General features: G+C 37.7%; 1 protein-coding gene across 1 annotated transcript; it reads right to left on the reverse strand.

The window, feature by feature from the left end:
• Nucleotides 1-1,139: 1,139 nt before the first annotated feature.
• LOC121867418 (forkhead box protein K1-like) lies at nucleotides 1,140-14,286 on the reverse strand. The gene is made up of 3 exons (XM_042367363.1): nucleotides 13,840-14,286; nucleotides 1,416-1,601; nucleotides 1,140-1,200 (listed from the first exon to the last, which is right to left on the reverse strand). Exons 1-3 carry the CDS (start codon nucleotides 14,199-14,201, stop codon nucleotides 1,140-1,142), a joined length of 609 nt encoding a protein of 202 aa, XP_042223297.1. The 5' UTR covers nucleotides 14,202-14,286.
• Nucleotides 14,287-17,007: the final 2,721 nt, after the last annotated feature.

Genomic DNA, 17,007 nt, shown 5'->3' on the forward strand with positions numbered 1-17,007 from the left:
CCATTTCGAGACCCATGCCCTGAGAATTTTAAGGGCGTGCTGTACACTACAAACTTATTGGGTACAGGCATTTGGGAAAAAATTTAACCTCTGTATAGTACACTGTACATAGTAATGTAACACCGACTAAAGTATTACCATAATTTATCTGGATACAGGTTTGAAAATTTGTATTTAAAATAACTACAGTACTGTATCATAATTAATACCAAGGTATGTCAAAGGAAAATAATAATTGTCAATATTCTAGTCTTGCTTATGAAATGAAAGTGGTGAATCATTTAATAATCTGATCATCAGTTTCATGGCATCATTTACCACTGATGGAAGTAGTGAACACTGCCTGTATCACTGTTCTTAGTCAATAAATTACTCCCATGCTCCCCTACCTTTCACCAGTCCATCCAATTTTTTTTTCATGAGAACTTCAGGTTGAATTTTGCGAGATCATCCTGGATTATCTACCTTCAAAATCATATTCGATATCAGGATATATAACCAACAATGACTGCCGTTATTATGCAGTGAAATAGAATACAGTACACAAAAACCTCCAGGGTAAATGTATTCTTGTCCAAAACATCTTTGTTAAATTCAGCTGATATTTTGTTTGACAGTTTCCTTTCATATACACCTGTTTGTCCAGTCCATTTTGAGTTTCTGCCACTGCTCAGGACATCATCCCTGAGATCCAAATAGAAGATCTTTTTTGTTTTGTCTAAAATTTGGGTTTAAAAAAAAAAGCCGATACATTTTTTTTTCAATTTTTTGGTAGAACAGTTCCTACAGTAGCTACATTCCATTTCCTACCACAATCGATTTGTGAATTAGAAAACTACACATCCTGTAGATGCCAAAAGCTTCCAGATATAACTAGTGTATACTCCAACAAAATTTAACTAACCAACCACAACTCAGCACTATTCGGACTATTCAGTTCTATTAAGGGCAAAAGACATGACTTGTTCCTGCAGTGATGTGAGTGATGAAGTGTAGAAAATAAGCACCAGACCTACTCACTCCTTTCAACTCATTGTCATAACTACTTACACTTTGTCAAAACAAATTTCTGAGTGCCTTATTGAAGCTAAACAGTATTTTCCTTGTAAATACATAAGTGTATATCAAAACAATTGAGGCTAGATTATTTTTACTCCTTCAAATGAGCATAGTAACTTTATATGAGCCATGTTTGAGAACCTGTGTTAGCACTGAGAAGTTATAGTGCTTTATAAGAAACCCTGAAGTACTACTACACCCACTAAAAATATACTATCTTTGAATATCAAGCAACGAACAAATGTGTTGAACGAAAAATTAAACACATTCTTGCATCTTTCAAACAGTCATATTACAATGTAGAGTATGTTATGAGCAATAAGCATACTGTACAACAATGAAGATGATAAACTTACCTTATAGTGCCTGTAGGTGAGGGGAATGGAGAACCAAAGTTGGCATCTTGTTCAGGAATGTTTATTTTCAGAGGTTGCATTTTTCTTTTTGGTGGAGATGGGACCCTGGCAGGTGGGGGGTCCAAGTCATCTACTAATGACTGGAACTGAATCTTGATATTTGTGCTAGGGAACCGTAATGTGCATCTGTTGAGACAGAAGAAAAAGCATCATCAGTGTTTTGAATATATTATGTCAGTTGCATGTATTACCGTAGCGTGAAGTTACACTGCATTTGAAAAACCAACAAAATTTAACAAATTAAAAAAATTATTTTAGGAAATGTTAGAAGACTTGTATACTGTACAGTATCTTTCATTTATATCAGTATATTGTACTTGTAATATTCAATCTTCAGTGACCATTAACCTAAAACTTATACTACTGTACATACACTGTACAGTACGGGGGGTTCCCGGATTGCGAACGAGTTCCGTTCCTGAGTACGTTCTTAAGTCGGATTTGTACGTAAGTCGGAACACATGCTACCTGTACAGTGGTCCCTCGGTTAACAAATTACCTTCCATAAGAATCTTCATTTCGGTTAACAAAATTCTTACGAAAATATTTCGACATGCTTTGGCTTGCTCACCAACTGGGAGATCAGTCTGCCAATACAGAAATCGGTTCTCACATTCGTTAAAATTGGAGTAAATATCAAGAAGGTTGTACTATTCAATAATTTTCCAAATTTTATATTAATTTTTTTAGTCATTTTAACGCTTATTTAACATAACTGCAGTATAGGGAACTAGTTTTGGAGTGCCCATCAGCCACTTCACTCACCCACGAAGGCCTCAGTTTGTACCTGTATCTCTGTTCAGTGGAGGAAACATCTTGCTTGTGGGTCTCTTGAACGCAGAGTATTTTTACATTTTTACAGTACAATTATTGGTCATTCTGAAATTTATTTAACATATTGACAATACATAGTGCAGTGCAGTGTTGATTTAAAGAAAATAATCTTGAATTACACCTAGTGAACTTAAATTTTATGGGTGAAATGACGGCATCAAGCATGGGGTGATTTCTCTTCCACCCCCACTTCCTTCTCTTCTCCTTTCTCCTCCACCCTCACTTCTAATTCCCATCATCATCATCAACCAGGAGCCTTCTACTTACACACCTCAAAGTAAGTGTACTTTACTGCATTTTTTTTACTTCGTATGTAATTTTCGGTGAGCTGGAACCAATTACCCAAAATCCCATTGAAACAATGGTTTCGGTTAATGAACGACCTTCTGGAACAAATTGTGTTCGTTAACCGAGGGACCAGTGTGTGTGCATACCGTACTTACAGAATAATCTTGATAAAATCACACAAGAAAAGCGGTGCACTGTTCCTTCATGTGAGGAACAATAATCATTCCATAGATTGGGAAAACAGTTTAGAAGTGTATAAATCATCATGTGTCACAGAAAGACTTTTGGTTGAAGCAAATTTGATTAGAGAATTGAATTCTATAAACCTTAGTGACGGTCAGTACAAAACTGATATGTTACACAAATTTATTTGTCAGTGGCCCAAGTTTAAAAATGCTTTGGAAGCATTCGAGTTAGATGTAGGATAGATGATTAGTGGGTCCCATATTTTTTTACCTGACTTAACATGACTAGTTACGTCGCCCTTTCTTTTAAGCGCCTCTTATGTTGGCAGTGGTGTTGGTGTGTGGATTAGTGATTGTCATATTTATGACCTGACCTCATGTTTAGTAAGGTCCTTGTAATTCAGTTGTCTCTGAAGATGTCTTGAATAAAGATGAAAGCTAAGGTGCTCCATTGTTTCCCCTTTTCCAGTGTGATTTTATCATGATTTATCTTATCCATGTTTTCATTGTGGATCTATATGAATTACAGAATAATGTTTAAAACCCCAATACATCATAGCCTAAATCCTTATATACATCTAAAATAACTTGTAACAAAAGAAGAAATAGAATGGCAAAATACAGTAAATGAATGTAAAAATATATGTCATCAGGTAAATAAAATACTATAAATTTCAAGTTTAACCCCGTTCACAAGTTGGGGACCCCCTATATACAGTATATACAATAAATGCATGATAATCAGTTTCAGTAAGTTTTAGTATCACAAACCTTGAGTATAACAATACTGTTTACATTATTGTACTGTATAAAAGACTTAACATGATAACTGCGGCAGAGTGATTCGCCAATCAACCCCTCAGTGGGCAAAAAAACATGTACCAGGTATATCGATTTTCCCTGAACATCACTTTAACTCTTGTGGATCAAAAGATAATATGTATAAGAATGTGGAAACTAAATACGTGTCCATTACTTCCCTTAGTTTGGCTGCCAGTCTCTCATAGGATGGAAAAAGGATTCTAACCTCTATTGCTCACCCCAAAAACTTGACTTACTTGACAATTTAACTAAAAGGAAATATAGTTGAAGCTTTCAACATCACTCACAATGGATATTCAATTTCAAAGCTAAAAGTAGATACAGTATATATATCTTACAGTAACACATACAACATCAACATCTCAGTGGGGGGACCCAAGAAACTGGCGAGAGTAAACATTCCATACTTGACCCCGCAAGAAAAAAAATTGCGTGCTGCATTAAGAGCGCTCTCAATTCCAGAATGTATGTCGCAGTTATGGTGTTAATCCTAAATAATACACTGTAACTAGAAGGTAATAAATATTGTTTTATAATAATCTTTAAATTATGTCCAGTTTTAAACCATTCTAACCCAGAGACCAATTTTGATTACCTATGACTTACTGAAACAGTAAGACTATTATAATAGCAAAATTTGAGTGCAAAGTTTGAAACTGTTTCACTGTGCATACAGTACATGTGCGTGATTCATGCATTATTTCTATTCAGCTCATTTAAAAACCAGTTATACAGCTAAAGTAAATGTTCATTAGTACCTGTACAGTATTAAATAATTGGATTAGCAATAGTACTGTACTGTACAGTACTTTTTTAACTGGGTGTCTAAATATTTGGTACTGAAACACATTTCTTTGTGAAATGCCTGTAATGATATACTATTTGCTATGGCTCCCATAATGTACCTATTAGGCCTGAAGGTCAGAGACTCTAGTGGCTGGAAAAATTACTTTGAAAATATTACATCCTTCTCTATTGTAATACCCTTAAAAAGAGTAGATTAGAAGACATATAAAGCAGCCAATCAGAGCAGGAAGATAAATGACCTCATGAAACAATCATCACCACCTTCAGCTGTCAAGAACAACCACTTAGCTATTCATTACCGCGAACCAGTTCAATTAGCTGTTCGTCCATGATGTGAAACAAAAGTGAATAAATCAACTAGGATTATACCAAACTGCAGACCCTCCAGCCTCCTCTCTAGCTCGAACAGAATGTTACTGACCGTGTGTCTTTTCACACCATCCGTAACTTATCAGAAACGGTTCGGCACGGAAACGTTTCATCGCGTCAAAATATTCTCCCGGAGATACTGAGACGTGAAGGAACTGAACAAACCGATACGCGACGTGCCGGTTTGGTGTGAACAGCTCCATTTGATTACATGTAAGAAATTTTGACCGACCGTTGCCGATCCGTGAAGGATAGTGTGAATTGGCCTAAACTCAGCTGATCACCACCCACACTGTGACACATTTGTCTCTGCCCCTTTTTACTTTCTTTTCACAGTTATTTTTCTCCCAGGTACTCCTCGACTTACAACCACCCGGACATACGACCGCCATAGTCGTATAAAATATTTTTTTAAATTACGCATTTTCGAGTCCTGACGTTAGTAATTGCACTGTGTACTGACAAAACTTTTGTTTGTAATTCCCTTTAAAATGGCTGGCAAGCGTAAAAGTGAGAGTTCTCGTGGTGCTGAGAAGAAAAAGAGACCCATTTTAGATTTTCTATGTATTATATTTGCCTTTTCGACTTACGGCCAATTCTACCACAACTTCTTGCCTCTGAATGTAAAACAGTATTGATGTAATAAAGTGTATTTTGGATTTACAGTGAAACCTTCATATACAGTAATCCTCTAAATAGGGGTTTCACATCTAACAGACCCTTGATATACAGTAATGGATTTTCCTCTTCATGTAGTCTATTAAATAGAGGTTTCACTGTACAGTACTGTACTGTATATAATTATTTTGCTTCTAACACTAGAATAAGGCTTTTTAAGAATTTCTGACATCTCATATTGTGTTGGCTAATTTCTATGGCAGAAATTTCATAAATACCGGAACTTCATTTTCAATATTTTACATATCTTTCACCTGCTGTCAGATGTTTTGAAGAAATATGCCAAATATGATAAAATAAAGTACAGCCGTTAAAAATGGACCAATTCGCATTTTCATATTCTAATGAAGAATTAACTCGCCTTGGAAATGCAGCTCGGAAACGAATTACAGGTACATGTCCAGAGGATTCCGCAATATCTAGCTTGGTTTATACTCATGAAAATAACCACATTTCTTTTTGAACCATTTATTCTTCAGACAAAATAATCTCTGGTAATCTTATGCAATTCCTTGTTTATAAAATGAACCAAATTAACCTACCTAAACTTGAGCTTCCCCTGAACATTGTTATATAATTTGCACATAATTTTTCTCCACAGCACTCAAAAGATCACTTGTAACTATAGGTCTGTAGTGATCCAAGAAACCATTCTGCCAACAGCACGAACAATGGGGTAATGCAACACATATCTTTTTTTCCTTTACAGAGTACAAGATAACGGCAGTACAGTATTTTGGAAGAGCTTGCATAGGCAGGTACAACAACGATTAACATAAGCTTGCGTAGATGGGTGCCCCAGCCATTTAACACATGTGCTTTTGTAGACGGGTACCTTGGTCTTACAAGATTTATGCTACCTTTATGATATTCATATTAAATTGGTAATGGTCTGCAGGTGGTTTTGGTTTACAGATAGAGAAACACATGATAAATTTACCAACATCCATTTCTATTAACCCAATAATATCATCACAGCATATAACACAAATATAATAACTGAGGTCTCCAGTAATCTTTAATGATATATAACTTAAAGGAAATTATACCAAATGTAACCTTCACTTCTAATTATTATTTTCTCAAAAAATAACTGAAGCAGAATCTGGGAGAACTAGAAAACTTCTGTACTAGGTCAAAATATGCTGGTCAACACACACTACAGTCTGTGCGGAAAGTGTTCATCTGCTAAAAAAAATGCATATTTACTGTTATGTTATATAAATAAAGCCAAGTAACATTTACCACTTCAATTAATGCTTTGTAATGTTCCCTTTGCACCTCAGGCAGTCCTTTAGCAAGGTTTTGCAAGAGGTCAGGTGGCAAGTTAGCCCAGATATCCTTGATAGCTGCCTCTAGCTTCGAGATTGATGATGTGTCAGTGTCGCACAAACGATGCTTAACAATGGACCACAAATTTTCTAATGAGTTGAGATCTGGGCTACTACCAGGCAAGTCATTAAAGAAAGGTACCTGACAGTCTTTGAACCACTGTATGACACTTTTAGCAGTGTGGCATGGGGCACCGTCCTGCATGAAAAGGCTTGCCTTAGCTTTATCAAATGATTCAGGTAAGAAATCACTGAGCAGCTCAAGATAGTTGTACTGATTCATCATCTGGCTCTTAGGGAGGATTACTAGTTCACCAACACCATAATACATAAAGGAAGCCCAAACCATAAGCGAGGCAGGGTGTTTAACAGTCTTCACTCTGTACTGTGGGAGATATGCGTCCGAGTGAGGAGGACGGTACACCCTCCCTCCACCACTGCCAGTCACAAAAAACATAGCCTTGTCAGACCACAAAACACTCCTCCATGACTCTAAACCCCACACTGCATATTCCTTGCAAAATTTCACTCTATTTTCCTTCTGTCTCTTCGTCAATAGAGGTTTACGACGGTGCACAGAGGCTCTTAAATCCAAGGGCATCATACACTATAAGGATTGACGTGGCTGAGAAGACGGGGTTTCTCTCTTTCACTTCGTGTGCTGTGAGGGCGGGATTGGACTTAACTTGCCAACCAACCCAGCGTACTAACATCTCGCGTCCCGGGACAGTCTTCACAACATATGAACTTATTTAGGCGAGAAGTTTGTTCGTCGGCCCTATCGCTACCTAACTTTCCACACAGACTGTAGGTAACTGGCTACTTAAAATAGCTGGGGTACCCAGCTATGCAGGCACGTTGTAGTACAGTAATTTAGGTAAGTTATATAGTTAAGTTTGGTTTATTTTATGAAAGATAAATTATGTAACATACTTTGGGAAGTTCCCAAACTAACCAAATGTAAACAAAGGTGCAGTATTTGTGATTTTACACTCGTTGAATACAAAATTATCTGTCTAATCTCTGATTTTACTCCCCAGTCCTCAAAAAAATATTGTCCCATATATTTATTTAAATATTTTATTCAATAAGGAATAAGATCAATTGTGCTATTACCAATAGTTTCCTGGTTAAGTTCAACAAAACTTTAACAAATACAGATGCAGCCAAGTTCTTGATTTGTTTGAAGTACTTTCAATGTCTGGAACCAAGTTTAGTTAAAATCCATTGCAATTCACTTCGATAAAATTATCATTTCCGTCATCCAGCGAATTTTAGGATTTTGAAGTTTTGGAATCAGTAGTTTAGACAATTCTAACGCCCGTATTAGTAAATAACATCTTCCCTTGAAGAGGGTCATCGTGTTTAAACCCAAGTTTTAAACTAAATTAGTCCTGAGACACAGCAGTACAGTACTTAGCGGGGTGGTGTGGTGGTAAAATTAACTAATTCCAATATTATAAATTAATTCTATTGGAATTAGTTAATTTTACCGCCACACCACCCTGTTAAATACTGTGCTGCGGTGTCCCTCAGGACTCATTTAGTTTAAAACTCGGGTTGAAATGTTACTACCCTCTTCAAGGGAAGATGTTGTTTAATAATACGGGTGTAAGACACTTTTGTTCTTTTGTGTTTCCGTTGGAAATTCAAATTTTTTCTAGTAATTTAAAAGATAAAATTACCAACAATATTAATTGTTTAAAGTGGGCAGGGCTTTGAAGTAGAGGGAAAATGTGAAGCAAAAAAAAAAAATAAATAAATAAAAAAAAATAAAGAAAACCTGAGTTAACGTTTCCTAACCATTAAAAATCCTAAAACTATAAAAAGTTTACCTTATTTGTGTTTTCGGTGTTTAGTAAGCGTTGGTGTTGTTTACGGTGTTAAGATAAGGAGGGATCCATCAACTCGAAATTTATTCTTCAGATTTTTACAGGTTAGGAAACATAAGGTAAGGTCTTCAGAGGTTTGTTTGGTGTTATTTTTTTGTATTTTACCCCACATTTTCTCTCTACTTCAAAGCCCTACCCACTTTAAACAAACAAAATTTTTGGTAACTTTATTGGTTAAAATACTTGAAAAAATATACATTTCAGATAGAAACACTATACTGTAGAACGAAAGTGTCTTAAATTTAGGGTGGCCAGACGTCCGGCCTTTGAGCACTCTGTCCTCCGTCCGGCGCTATCCCGAGCCAGACGTTAATTTGTCCTCCTTTTTGTTGTCTGACAAAAGAATTATATAAATTACCTTGCATATACTTAAAACAGCGGGAACTGAAGGCCATAATAACCGTTAACGTATTTTTATTATATGTAGTTGCCGTTGTCAACACTGCATATGAGCCGCAGTGTAAGACAGTACGAGTCAAGTTGTCAAAACCGTCAACACGTCCGAGATGGTCAGTCTGCCCAAGTCCGCAGTGGAAACTCGTTGACTTTTTTGTTCTTGCTTCAATTTGGTTAGTACAGTACAAGTATATGCTATTTCAGCAGGAGTAGAAATGATTATTCATTTCTTTCAGTTCTTTATTTATACTGTATGAATGCATGCATGTATGTACTATATACAGTGCGTTCCAAAAAAATTAAATTTTAGAAAAATGACCACAAAGTAGCATTCATCACATTACAGTACAGTATAGTGATATTTGACAAATCAACAATTCTTCTAAATATATTTTATGCAACTTTTTATATATTTTCAACTCATCATTAAACATGCTTAATTTAGGTTAAAAATAGGTGTCGCCCCAAAAAATTTGAAAACATTTTCCTCCTTTTCGAAATGGCCACCCTACTTAAATTTTTCTAAACTACGGATTCCAAAACTTAAAATACTAAAACTCGCTGGATGACCAAAACGATAATAATACATTCACTTCAGCCATCAAAAACTATGAACGCACACATGCTTACCACTTCAATACTCCTATCCATTGAAACAACAGTGCATGTTTTTAAAAGATAGAGATTATTTCCTAACCTACCCAAAAGCACTAGGATTTGTCTGCCTGCATTAGTTGCTTAGCAACAGAAAATTATTTCAACTTCAGATTTTATGTACCAGTACCGTTACAGTATTTCTGTTTCTCAACAATTTGGAAGAAACAAATACTTGTAAAACTTTTATCAATACTAGCACTGTATATAATATAAAAATTTTAAATCAGTGTGCATTAACTATTTGTGTACTTCAAACCCTTATAAAAGACATCCATAGTATGTTAAGAAACTACAATTCATCAAATATGAACTGTTCTAATCCAAGAGGGACTACAAAATCAGGATAGCAAGAGAATCCAAGGCGAATCCCAAGGGATTTTTCCAGGTATATAGGACAAAGTGCGGGCCTTTAAAGTCAGAGAGAGGGGAAGTGATCGATTATAATGAGAAAATAAGCAAAGCATTAAACACCTACTTGTTACCAGTTTTCACAAAAGAAATTCACGAGGAAATTCCAGGGGTGGAACTGATATTTAGGCGAAATGAAGAAGAGAAATTAAAGAATATCACTATCAGAAAAGAGGATGTTCTTAAGAGAATAAATAAACTAAAGAAGACAAAATCCCCAGGGCCGGATGAAATTTTCCCTCGAGTTTTAAAAGTGTAAGGAACAGATTAGAGGACCCCTTGTAAATTTATTTACAAAATAATTAGACACGGGAGTTGTGCCAGACTTGTGGAAACAGTTAAATGTAGTACCCATATTAAAAAAGGGAGACAGAACATCAGCGTCAAATTACCGGCCGATTAGTTTGACGTCAGTAGTGGGGAAATTTCTTGAATCAATTATAGCAAATAGCATCCGGTCGCATTTGGGGAAAAACAAATTAATCTACGACTCTCAACATGGGTTTACAAAGGGAAAATCTTGTCTAACAAATCTGCTGACTTTTTTTAGGAAAGTCTTCGAGGTAGTAGATAATGACGAAAATTACGATATATCTGACTGTATTGGTCAAATCTTTTCTCGTGTTTATAGAATCCCTTGGGGTCTGACTTCGTGTCCCTTGCTACCTTCAATTCATTATTCCACTTTGCTTTTCTTATCTCGGTCTTAACCCTACCGGCCAATACCTTATAATAATCTCGGAGGTAAACTTCACCACGATTTATTCTCCTATCTATAGCCTTCCTATGTCCAATAATATTCTCTAAATAATTATTTATCCATTTTGGGTCCTTGTTGTCTGATCTGAGTTTTCTGTATGGTATGTTCTGCCTTTGTGCATTAAGTAACTCATTATTTAAATTGTTGTGGAACTCGTCAACCTCAGATCTCGTGATCAGGTCATCCTCAACCGTCAGGTCTCCAGGTAAGGTGAGGTCGCCGTCTGTGGGTACATTGTGTGAGGTCATGTAATTCACCCACAAGCCTGATACCCCATCTCTCAGCTGCCTCTTCAAACTATCAAAGTTTGCCCTTCTGAAATCTGGGACTTTAGTGGAATTTTCCTTACGGTTGCCCTGAAATTCTAATTGAAATCTTATTTCTTTGTGATCGCTGATAGGACGTTCGTTCCCTACCTCAACATTACTAACGAGGCTTTCTCTGTTTGACAGAACTAAATCGAGTATATTATTACCCTGGGTGGGTTCGGTAATATGTTGGTCTTAAGAAACAGTCCTGGATTGTTTCAAAAAATTCCTCTGATTCTGAGTTACCCATAAGGTCAATCCAATCTATTTGGCTAAAGTTAAAGTTGCCTACTATACAGACTTTGCTATGTATGGAAGCCCTGCGCATTTCATCCCAAATAAGTTGCTCATTAACTCTATCAAGATTAGAAGGTCTACAGGTATATATTACTCCAGTGATTCATTTTCCCTACCATCGATTAATTCTATCCAAATTGTTTCTGTATTCCGCTCAGTTTTTATTTCCTTATTTATTTCACACTTCAGATTATCCCTGACATAGATTGCTACTCTGCCTCCTTTCCCAATCTGCCTATCGGTATGGAATAATTTGTAACCTGCAATTTGGTATTCGACAGGTAACTCACGGGAGTCTAGGTTTATCCACGTTTCGGTGAATGCTATTTTGTTGATTTTTTATGTACATACCAACGCCCTGGTTTCATCCATTTTGTTTCTCATACTTCTACTGTTTGCATAGTAGACATTTAAGTTAGTCGTGTTCTGAGTCCTCTCTTTGTCGTATTTAGGTTTTAACTCCCTGCCTAATTTAGTTTTGTCATCATTCCTAGCACTATTTTCCTGTAACCTTTCACTTTGTTTACCCGCTCCCACTGCAGTCGCCTCCACCCCCGTGTTCACATGTTCTCCTAGCAGTTTAAAGACTTCTGCCATAAAAGTTGTCCCAGTTGTCAATGAATGGGACTGATATTGACTTACAAAATCTGTCAAGATGGCTGTTGATACCAACTGCCCTTGACAACCATTCATTGCCAACTCTCCTTCTAGGCAGGACACCACATATGATAGGGATCCCTCCCTTCGACCTAATACGTTCTATAGCTGTCTTGAACTTATCAAGAAGCTCCTCACTCCTACACCGGCCAATATCATTGCCTCCTGCACTAAGGCAGATAATGGGTTTGTTCCCATTACCAGACAAGATATTGTCCATCCTGTCAACTATATCCCCCACCCCAGCTCCTGGCAAACACACCCTCATCCTATTTTTATTTTTACCACAAAAAGCTCTGTCCAGGTACCGTACCAGGAAATCGCCAACAATTAAGGTTTTCGTACCTTCCTTGTCGGCCTTGTCCCTGACTATGCTAATGTCCAATTCGTCATTACCTGTTAACAGTGTCATGAAGAATTAGTGTTTATTATGGAGGACTACAATGCACAAGTGTGCTTCTGTGACCTGGTGGAAATTTACCGGCCCGTTGTTTGTCTGTATACATTGATACCGATCGTTGGGAAATTACTGGAGACTGGCGAGACTGCCAGTGGTAATTCAACAACACTGTTTCCGAAAAAAGGAGGGTCGTAATTGTATGTACACAAAGATAGTAAACCAGTCATTACATCTTCACTGCTTCAGTGAATAAATAATGAAGGTCCAAAGCCCTTGAAATAGTGATGGGAATGAACATGGTGACGAAACAGGTTAAAAAAAATTTGATGACGAAACGGGTTGGTGACAAAATGGGCACACCTCATTTACGGTCTACACAACGATCGACTCACAGCGATATAAGTGCCAAATGCCGCCAGTCACAATCAAATATTCTTTTCGCATTGTTCGCCGGTAATGGACAATTAGCCTATTGGAGCACACTCACGATAAAATAGCGATAGCAAGAACTTAGCCAGTCACAGCAAAATATCCACTGCCTATACAAAAAAGTAAAGTTTTGCCAACTAATGTCACTTTCATGGTATTATTAAATTTAACAAAGTCACCTTTATACAATCATTTGACAAAACATCTAACCAATAAATAAAGTTTTCAATATCATTCATAAACTACTCAATTTATTCTTATACTCTCTAATATTTAGCAAGATATAGAAGAGAAAATACAAAAACTTCTTTATGTACAACGGTGCTTGGTTATGTTATTTGATTTCTCACTGACAGCTGTAGATCTAAGGGAAATTTAGATTTGAGGGCATAGGGCATAATTCTACATCAAATTTCTCATGTTCTCTTTCATTCAAGGGCTATGAATAGTGCATCACTTTAAAAGGAATAAATAAAGTTAAAATAAGGAAATTCCATATAGAAATATAATCATGTAACATATATACTTTTAATTGGTCTCAGGTGCTCACTGTATACAGCTACGGTAACATTTACTGGTACTGTTCACAAGTTTTACATACTTATGTCTGGCTTCTACCAATTTCCCCTGGATATTTCATATTGGTCTAACATTACCCTGGCTACTAGCAACCCTGAAATAACCTAGACAAAAATTATTGACATTCTTCATTCAACTGTCAAGGAATGTCACACACAAACTAGACACTTCCATTCCAACATCTGGTTTTCTACCTTAATATATTTATATAAAACTTCAGTAAATAAGGGTATGAAGCTATATCCACGCGGTATAGTCATCACTTACTGTCTGGGCAGCTGGAGAGGTGGGGCGCCCTTCCTCTGGAACACACCGTCCACAAAGACACCATTCTTTCCGTTGCAGATCATGTAGAAATGGGGCGTTTCGAAATATATCTCGATATGTCGGCGCGATATAAAACTATTGTGGCCCATGTTTACATCGACATCGCCCTTGCTTGAGTTGCGCCCAATCACCACCCGACTCTGCCGCACCATGTATTCGAATTCTTTCCCTTCCAACCTTGCAATGGGGGTTCCCTTTCTGTCGGGTGACCACGGCACGCGGTGAGGGGAAGTTGGCGCGGACTTCTGGAGGGCTAGCAGGGCCCAAGCATGCTGATCGGGCCCCCTTAAAGGAGCAGACATCGTGTGAAACCTACGAGCCGGTGAAGATGGCGACACGGCTAGACACACAACCCGCGTGCGCACCACCACTCTGCCCCGCCGCCCGGACAAAACACACGCGCGCCGCGAGATTTTTGTTTACATTCCAATGTTTGTAAACAAATACATATGTCTAACGGCACATACACCGTAAAATATATAAACAATATGTAATATATTAATGGATATCAATTTAATCTTTAATAGAGTCCAAATTATCGCGAAAAAAGTTGATTTGCGATAAACAACTTGTTCACACCCGTCACATGGCGCTCTGGATATTCTAGAGCCTCTTCTATATTTGGCAACGCATTCTCTATGGAATTATTTTTTGTATTACCTAATATGGACTTATTTTCTTTAATAATAAGATAATATAATATTTATAAACTTACATCAGTGTATTAATTAGTTCTTGTGATATGAAATTAGTAAAGGTCAATAAATAATCATCATAGTTACCTTCGTACGCAGGTATTCCTTGTTACCTATCCCCAAAACGGAAACTTTCCAGACTAACGGCAGACGAAGTGACCTTTTCGTCACGTATTGTCCCTTTTGTCTTATTATCACGATGAGTTTGATATGTATAAAGAGTACGTTATACCTCTAACACTCATGTTTAACGTGGATTTTGATATCTACACTAATTACAATTAGAGATTTAGAGAAACGTTATTCTTGAAAACACAGCTGTGGTAACCTTTATGATATACCAAACTTTACTTTATCCTCTCTTAACCGAAGGAGAATACTTTGGTGACGTTTGTATAATTTTAGTACTTTACAGGTTAAGGGAAAATTGTAAATTGAACACAAGACCGATTCCCTAACCATCGAGAGATTCCGGTCATAGTGAAAGGAAAACTAATTAATTATCTCACTGAACTGTAATGAATTTGTCACATAATTGTCAGTTAATTTCATTTTTTTATCCTAACGTTGAAAGTGAAACTCTTAAAGGCAGTATCATATTATATACAAGCGATACGTTGTGTGTTAGTGTGCGTGGACTTGGCTGAGCTGCTTGACCCCACAATAAGCATTCCACCTTATTTCCCATTCCCTGGCCTTGATATCTGGTAAACCTCGGGGATTACCTTCAAGAATGGAGATTTATAAATTACCCTGACTGGTTGATTTACGCTAAAACACAAAATAAACATTTAATAATATTCCAGATTATACGGAGATTCTATCTAAATCAGAACCTTTAATTTTAGCATCAAATAAATAAAAGAAATATGAGAGAAATTTTAAATCGTAAGGAAAAAAAATATTTTCCTTTTGTTTATCTTCTAATAGATATTAAGTAAATGTTAGAAAAATAATATCGAAATTATACTGAGACTAGCCTAACTAGATAATTAATTATCGTGAATACCTTGTAGTGGATCTCTCCCCTACAAACTACATCCGCATTCCAATGTGACAGTATCCTAGCAACCAAACGAGCGGCCCAGGGGGGGCGTCACCAGCTGCTACCGTATCCTAGCAACACAGGGGGGGATCGCCACCTGCAACGTCTAGCCTAGCAACGGAGTCAAGAAACCGGCGAGTTCCCACGGGTTTACTACTGGCCTACGTTCCTAAACACTCAACACCTCCTCCAAGCAAGCTCCTTGCTGTCCAGCCCTCATTCACCCTGGAGGACAGTAACACGCAACATCTCCTCTAACTAAGCTCCTGCACAGATACCTCCTCAAGCACGCTGTTCAAGCTATCAAGCTACTCACTGAACGTGTCTCTCAAGCCAGCCTCTCACCACACGGCATCCCCAGCACCAGACTGTCTTCCATATAATATATTTTATATAAGAAAACCACCATCTAGAGTTTCTATCCATCCATCCTGAGTGCTAGACAACATAATATCACGTAACCCTACAACCTACTATGTCAGTGGTTCTAAATCTGGGGTTGAGGGTACTGTAGTGGACGTCTCCCCTACAAACTGCGTAGCACCGCCACCACCTGCTATCACATTCCAACGTGCCGTTGCCTAGCAACCAAGCGAGAGCTGTCCCCAGATGTTACCGTATCTTAGCAACGGAACTAGTCACCGGCTACTTCTCGGGTTTTCCCAACATGACTCATGGCGGCTGCTGCTGGGTATATAAGCTCTGTCTCTCCATTGAGATTCATTCTGACCATTCTTCTTGAACAAGCAACACCTCCTCCTCTGCCGCTGCCTGGCGGCCTTCGCTTCTCCTCGCCTGCCTGGCGGTCCTCGCTCCCGCCAGCGAGCATGGCGACCCACCAGCTGTCCTTCTCTGAGCTTCCTCACCAACCAACTCACATTCTGGCCCATCTTCCTGAACACGCAACACCTCCTCCAGCAAGCTCCTAGCTGTCCAGCATTCATTCAACCAGGAGGCCAGCAACAGGCAACATCTTCTCTAACGAAGCTCCTGCACATCTACCTCCTTCAACAAGCTACTCACCGAACGTCTCTACTGACCAGCTCCTCACCACACGGCACCTTCAGCACCAGACTGTCTATCATATAACTTATATTATACAAGAAAACCACATTAGAGTTTCCTTCCATCCTGAGTGCTAGACAACATTAATATCTCGATACCCCTACAGTACAATAATATGAAACCTCATCAGCAGGTTACGTTAGATTTAATTTCGAGGAGCCAAAGGTATAGCGAGAGTATACAGAATATGCCACATGTATAATTTTTTTCGGTTCATTCTACACTTAGTTTATTAAAGAAATATAAATAAAAAATTACTAAGTCACCATTGGTGGGGGGGGGGGGATACCTGATGTACAAAGG

Source organism: Homarus americanus, unplaced genomic scaffold (genome assembly GCF_018991925.1).
Source record: "Homarus americanus isolate GMGI-L3 unplaced genomic scaffold, GMGI_Hamer_2.0 scaffold51859, whole genome shotgun sequence".
In the NCBI taxonomy this organism is placed as follows: domain Eukaryota; kingdom Metazoa; phylum Arthropoda; class Malacostraca; order Decapoda; family Nephropidae; genus Homarus; species Homarus americanus.

What these genes read in the sequence shown, in the direction of transcription:
- LOC121867418 (XM_042367363.1), bottom strand. Translation starts at nt 14,201, where the DNA reads ATGTCTGCTCCTTTAAGGGGGCCCGATCAGCATGCTTGGGCCCTGCTA. An exon ending in CCTCTCCAGCTGCCCAGACA is followed by an intron (nt 1,602 to 13,839) that starts GTAAGTGATGAC and finishes CTGTCTCAACAG; the next exon opens with ATGCACATTACGGTTCCCTA. An exon ending in TCACCTACAGGCACTATAAG is followed by an intron (nt 1,201 to 1,415) that starts GTAAGTTTATCA and finishes GTGCTAACACAG; the next exon opens with GTTCTCAAACATGGCTCATA.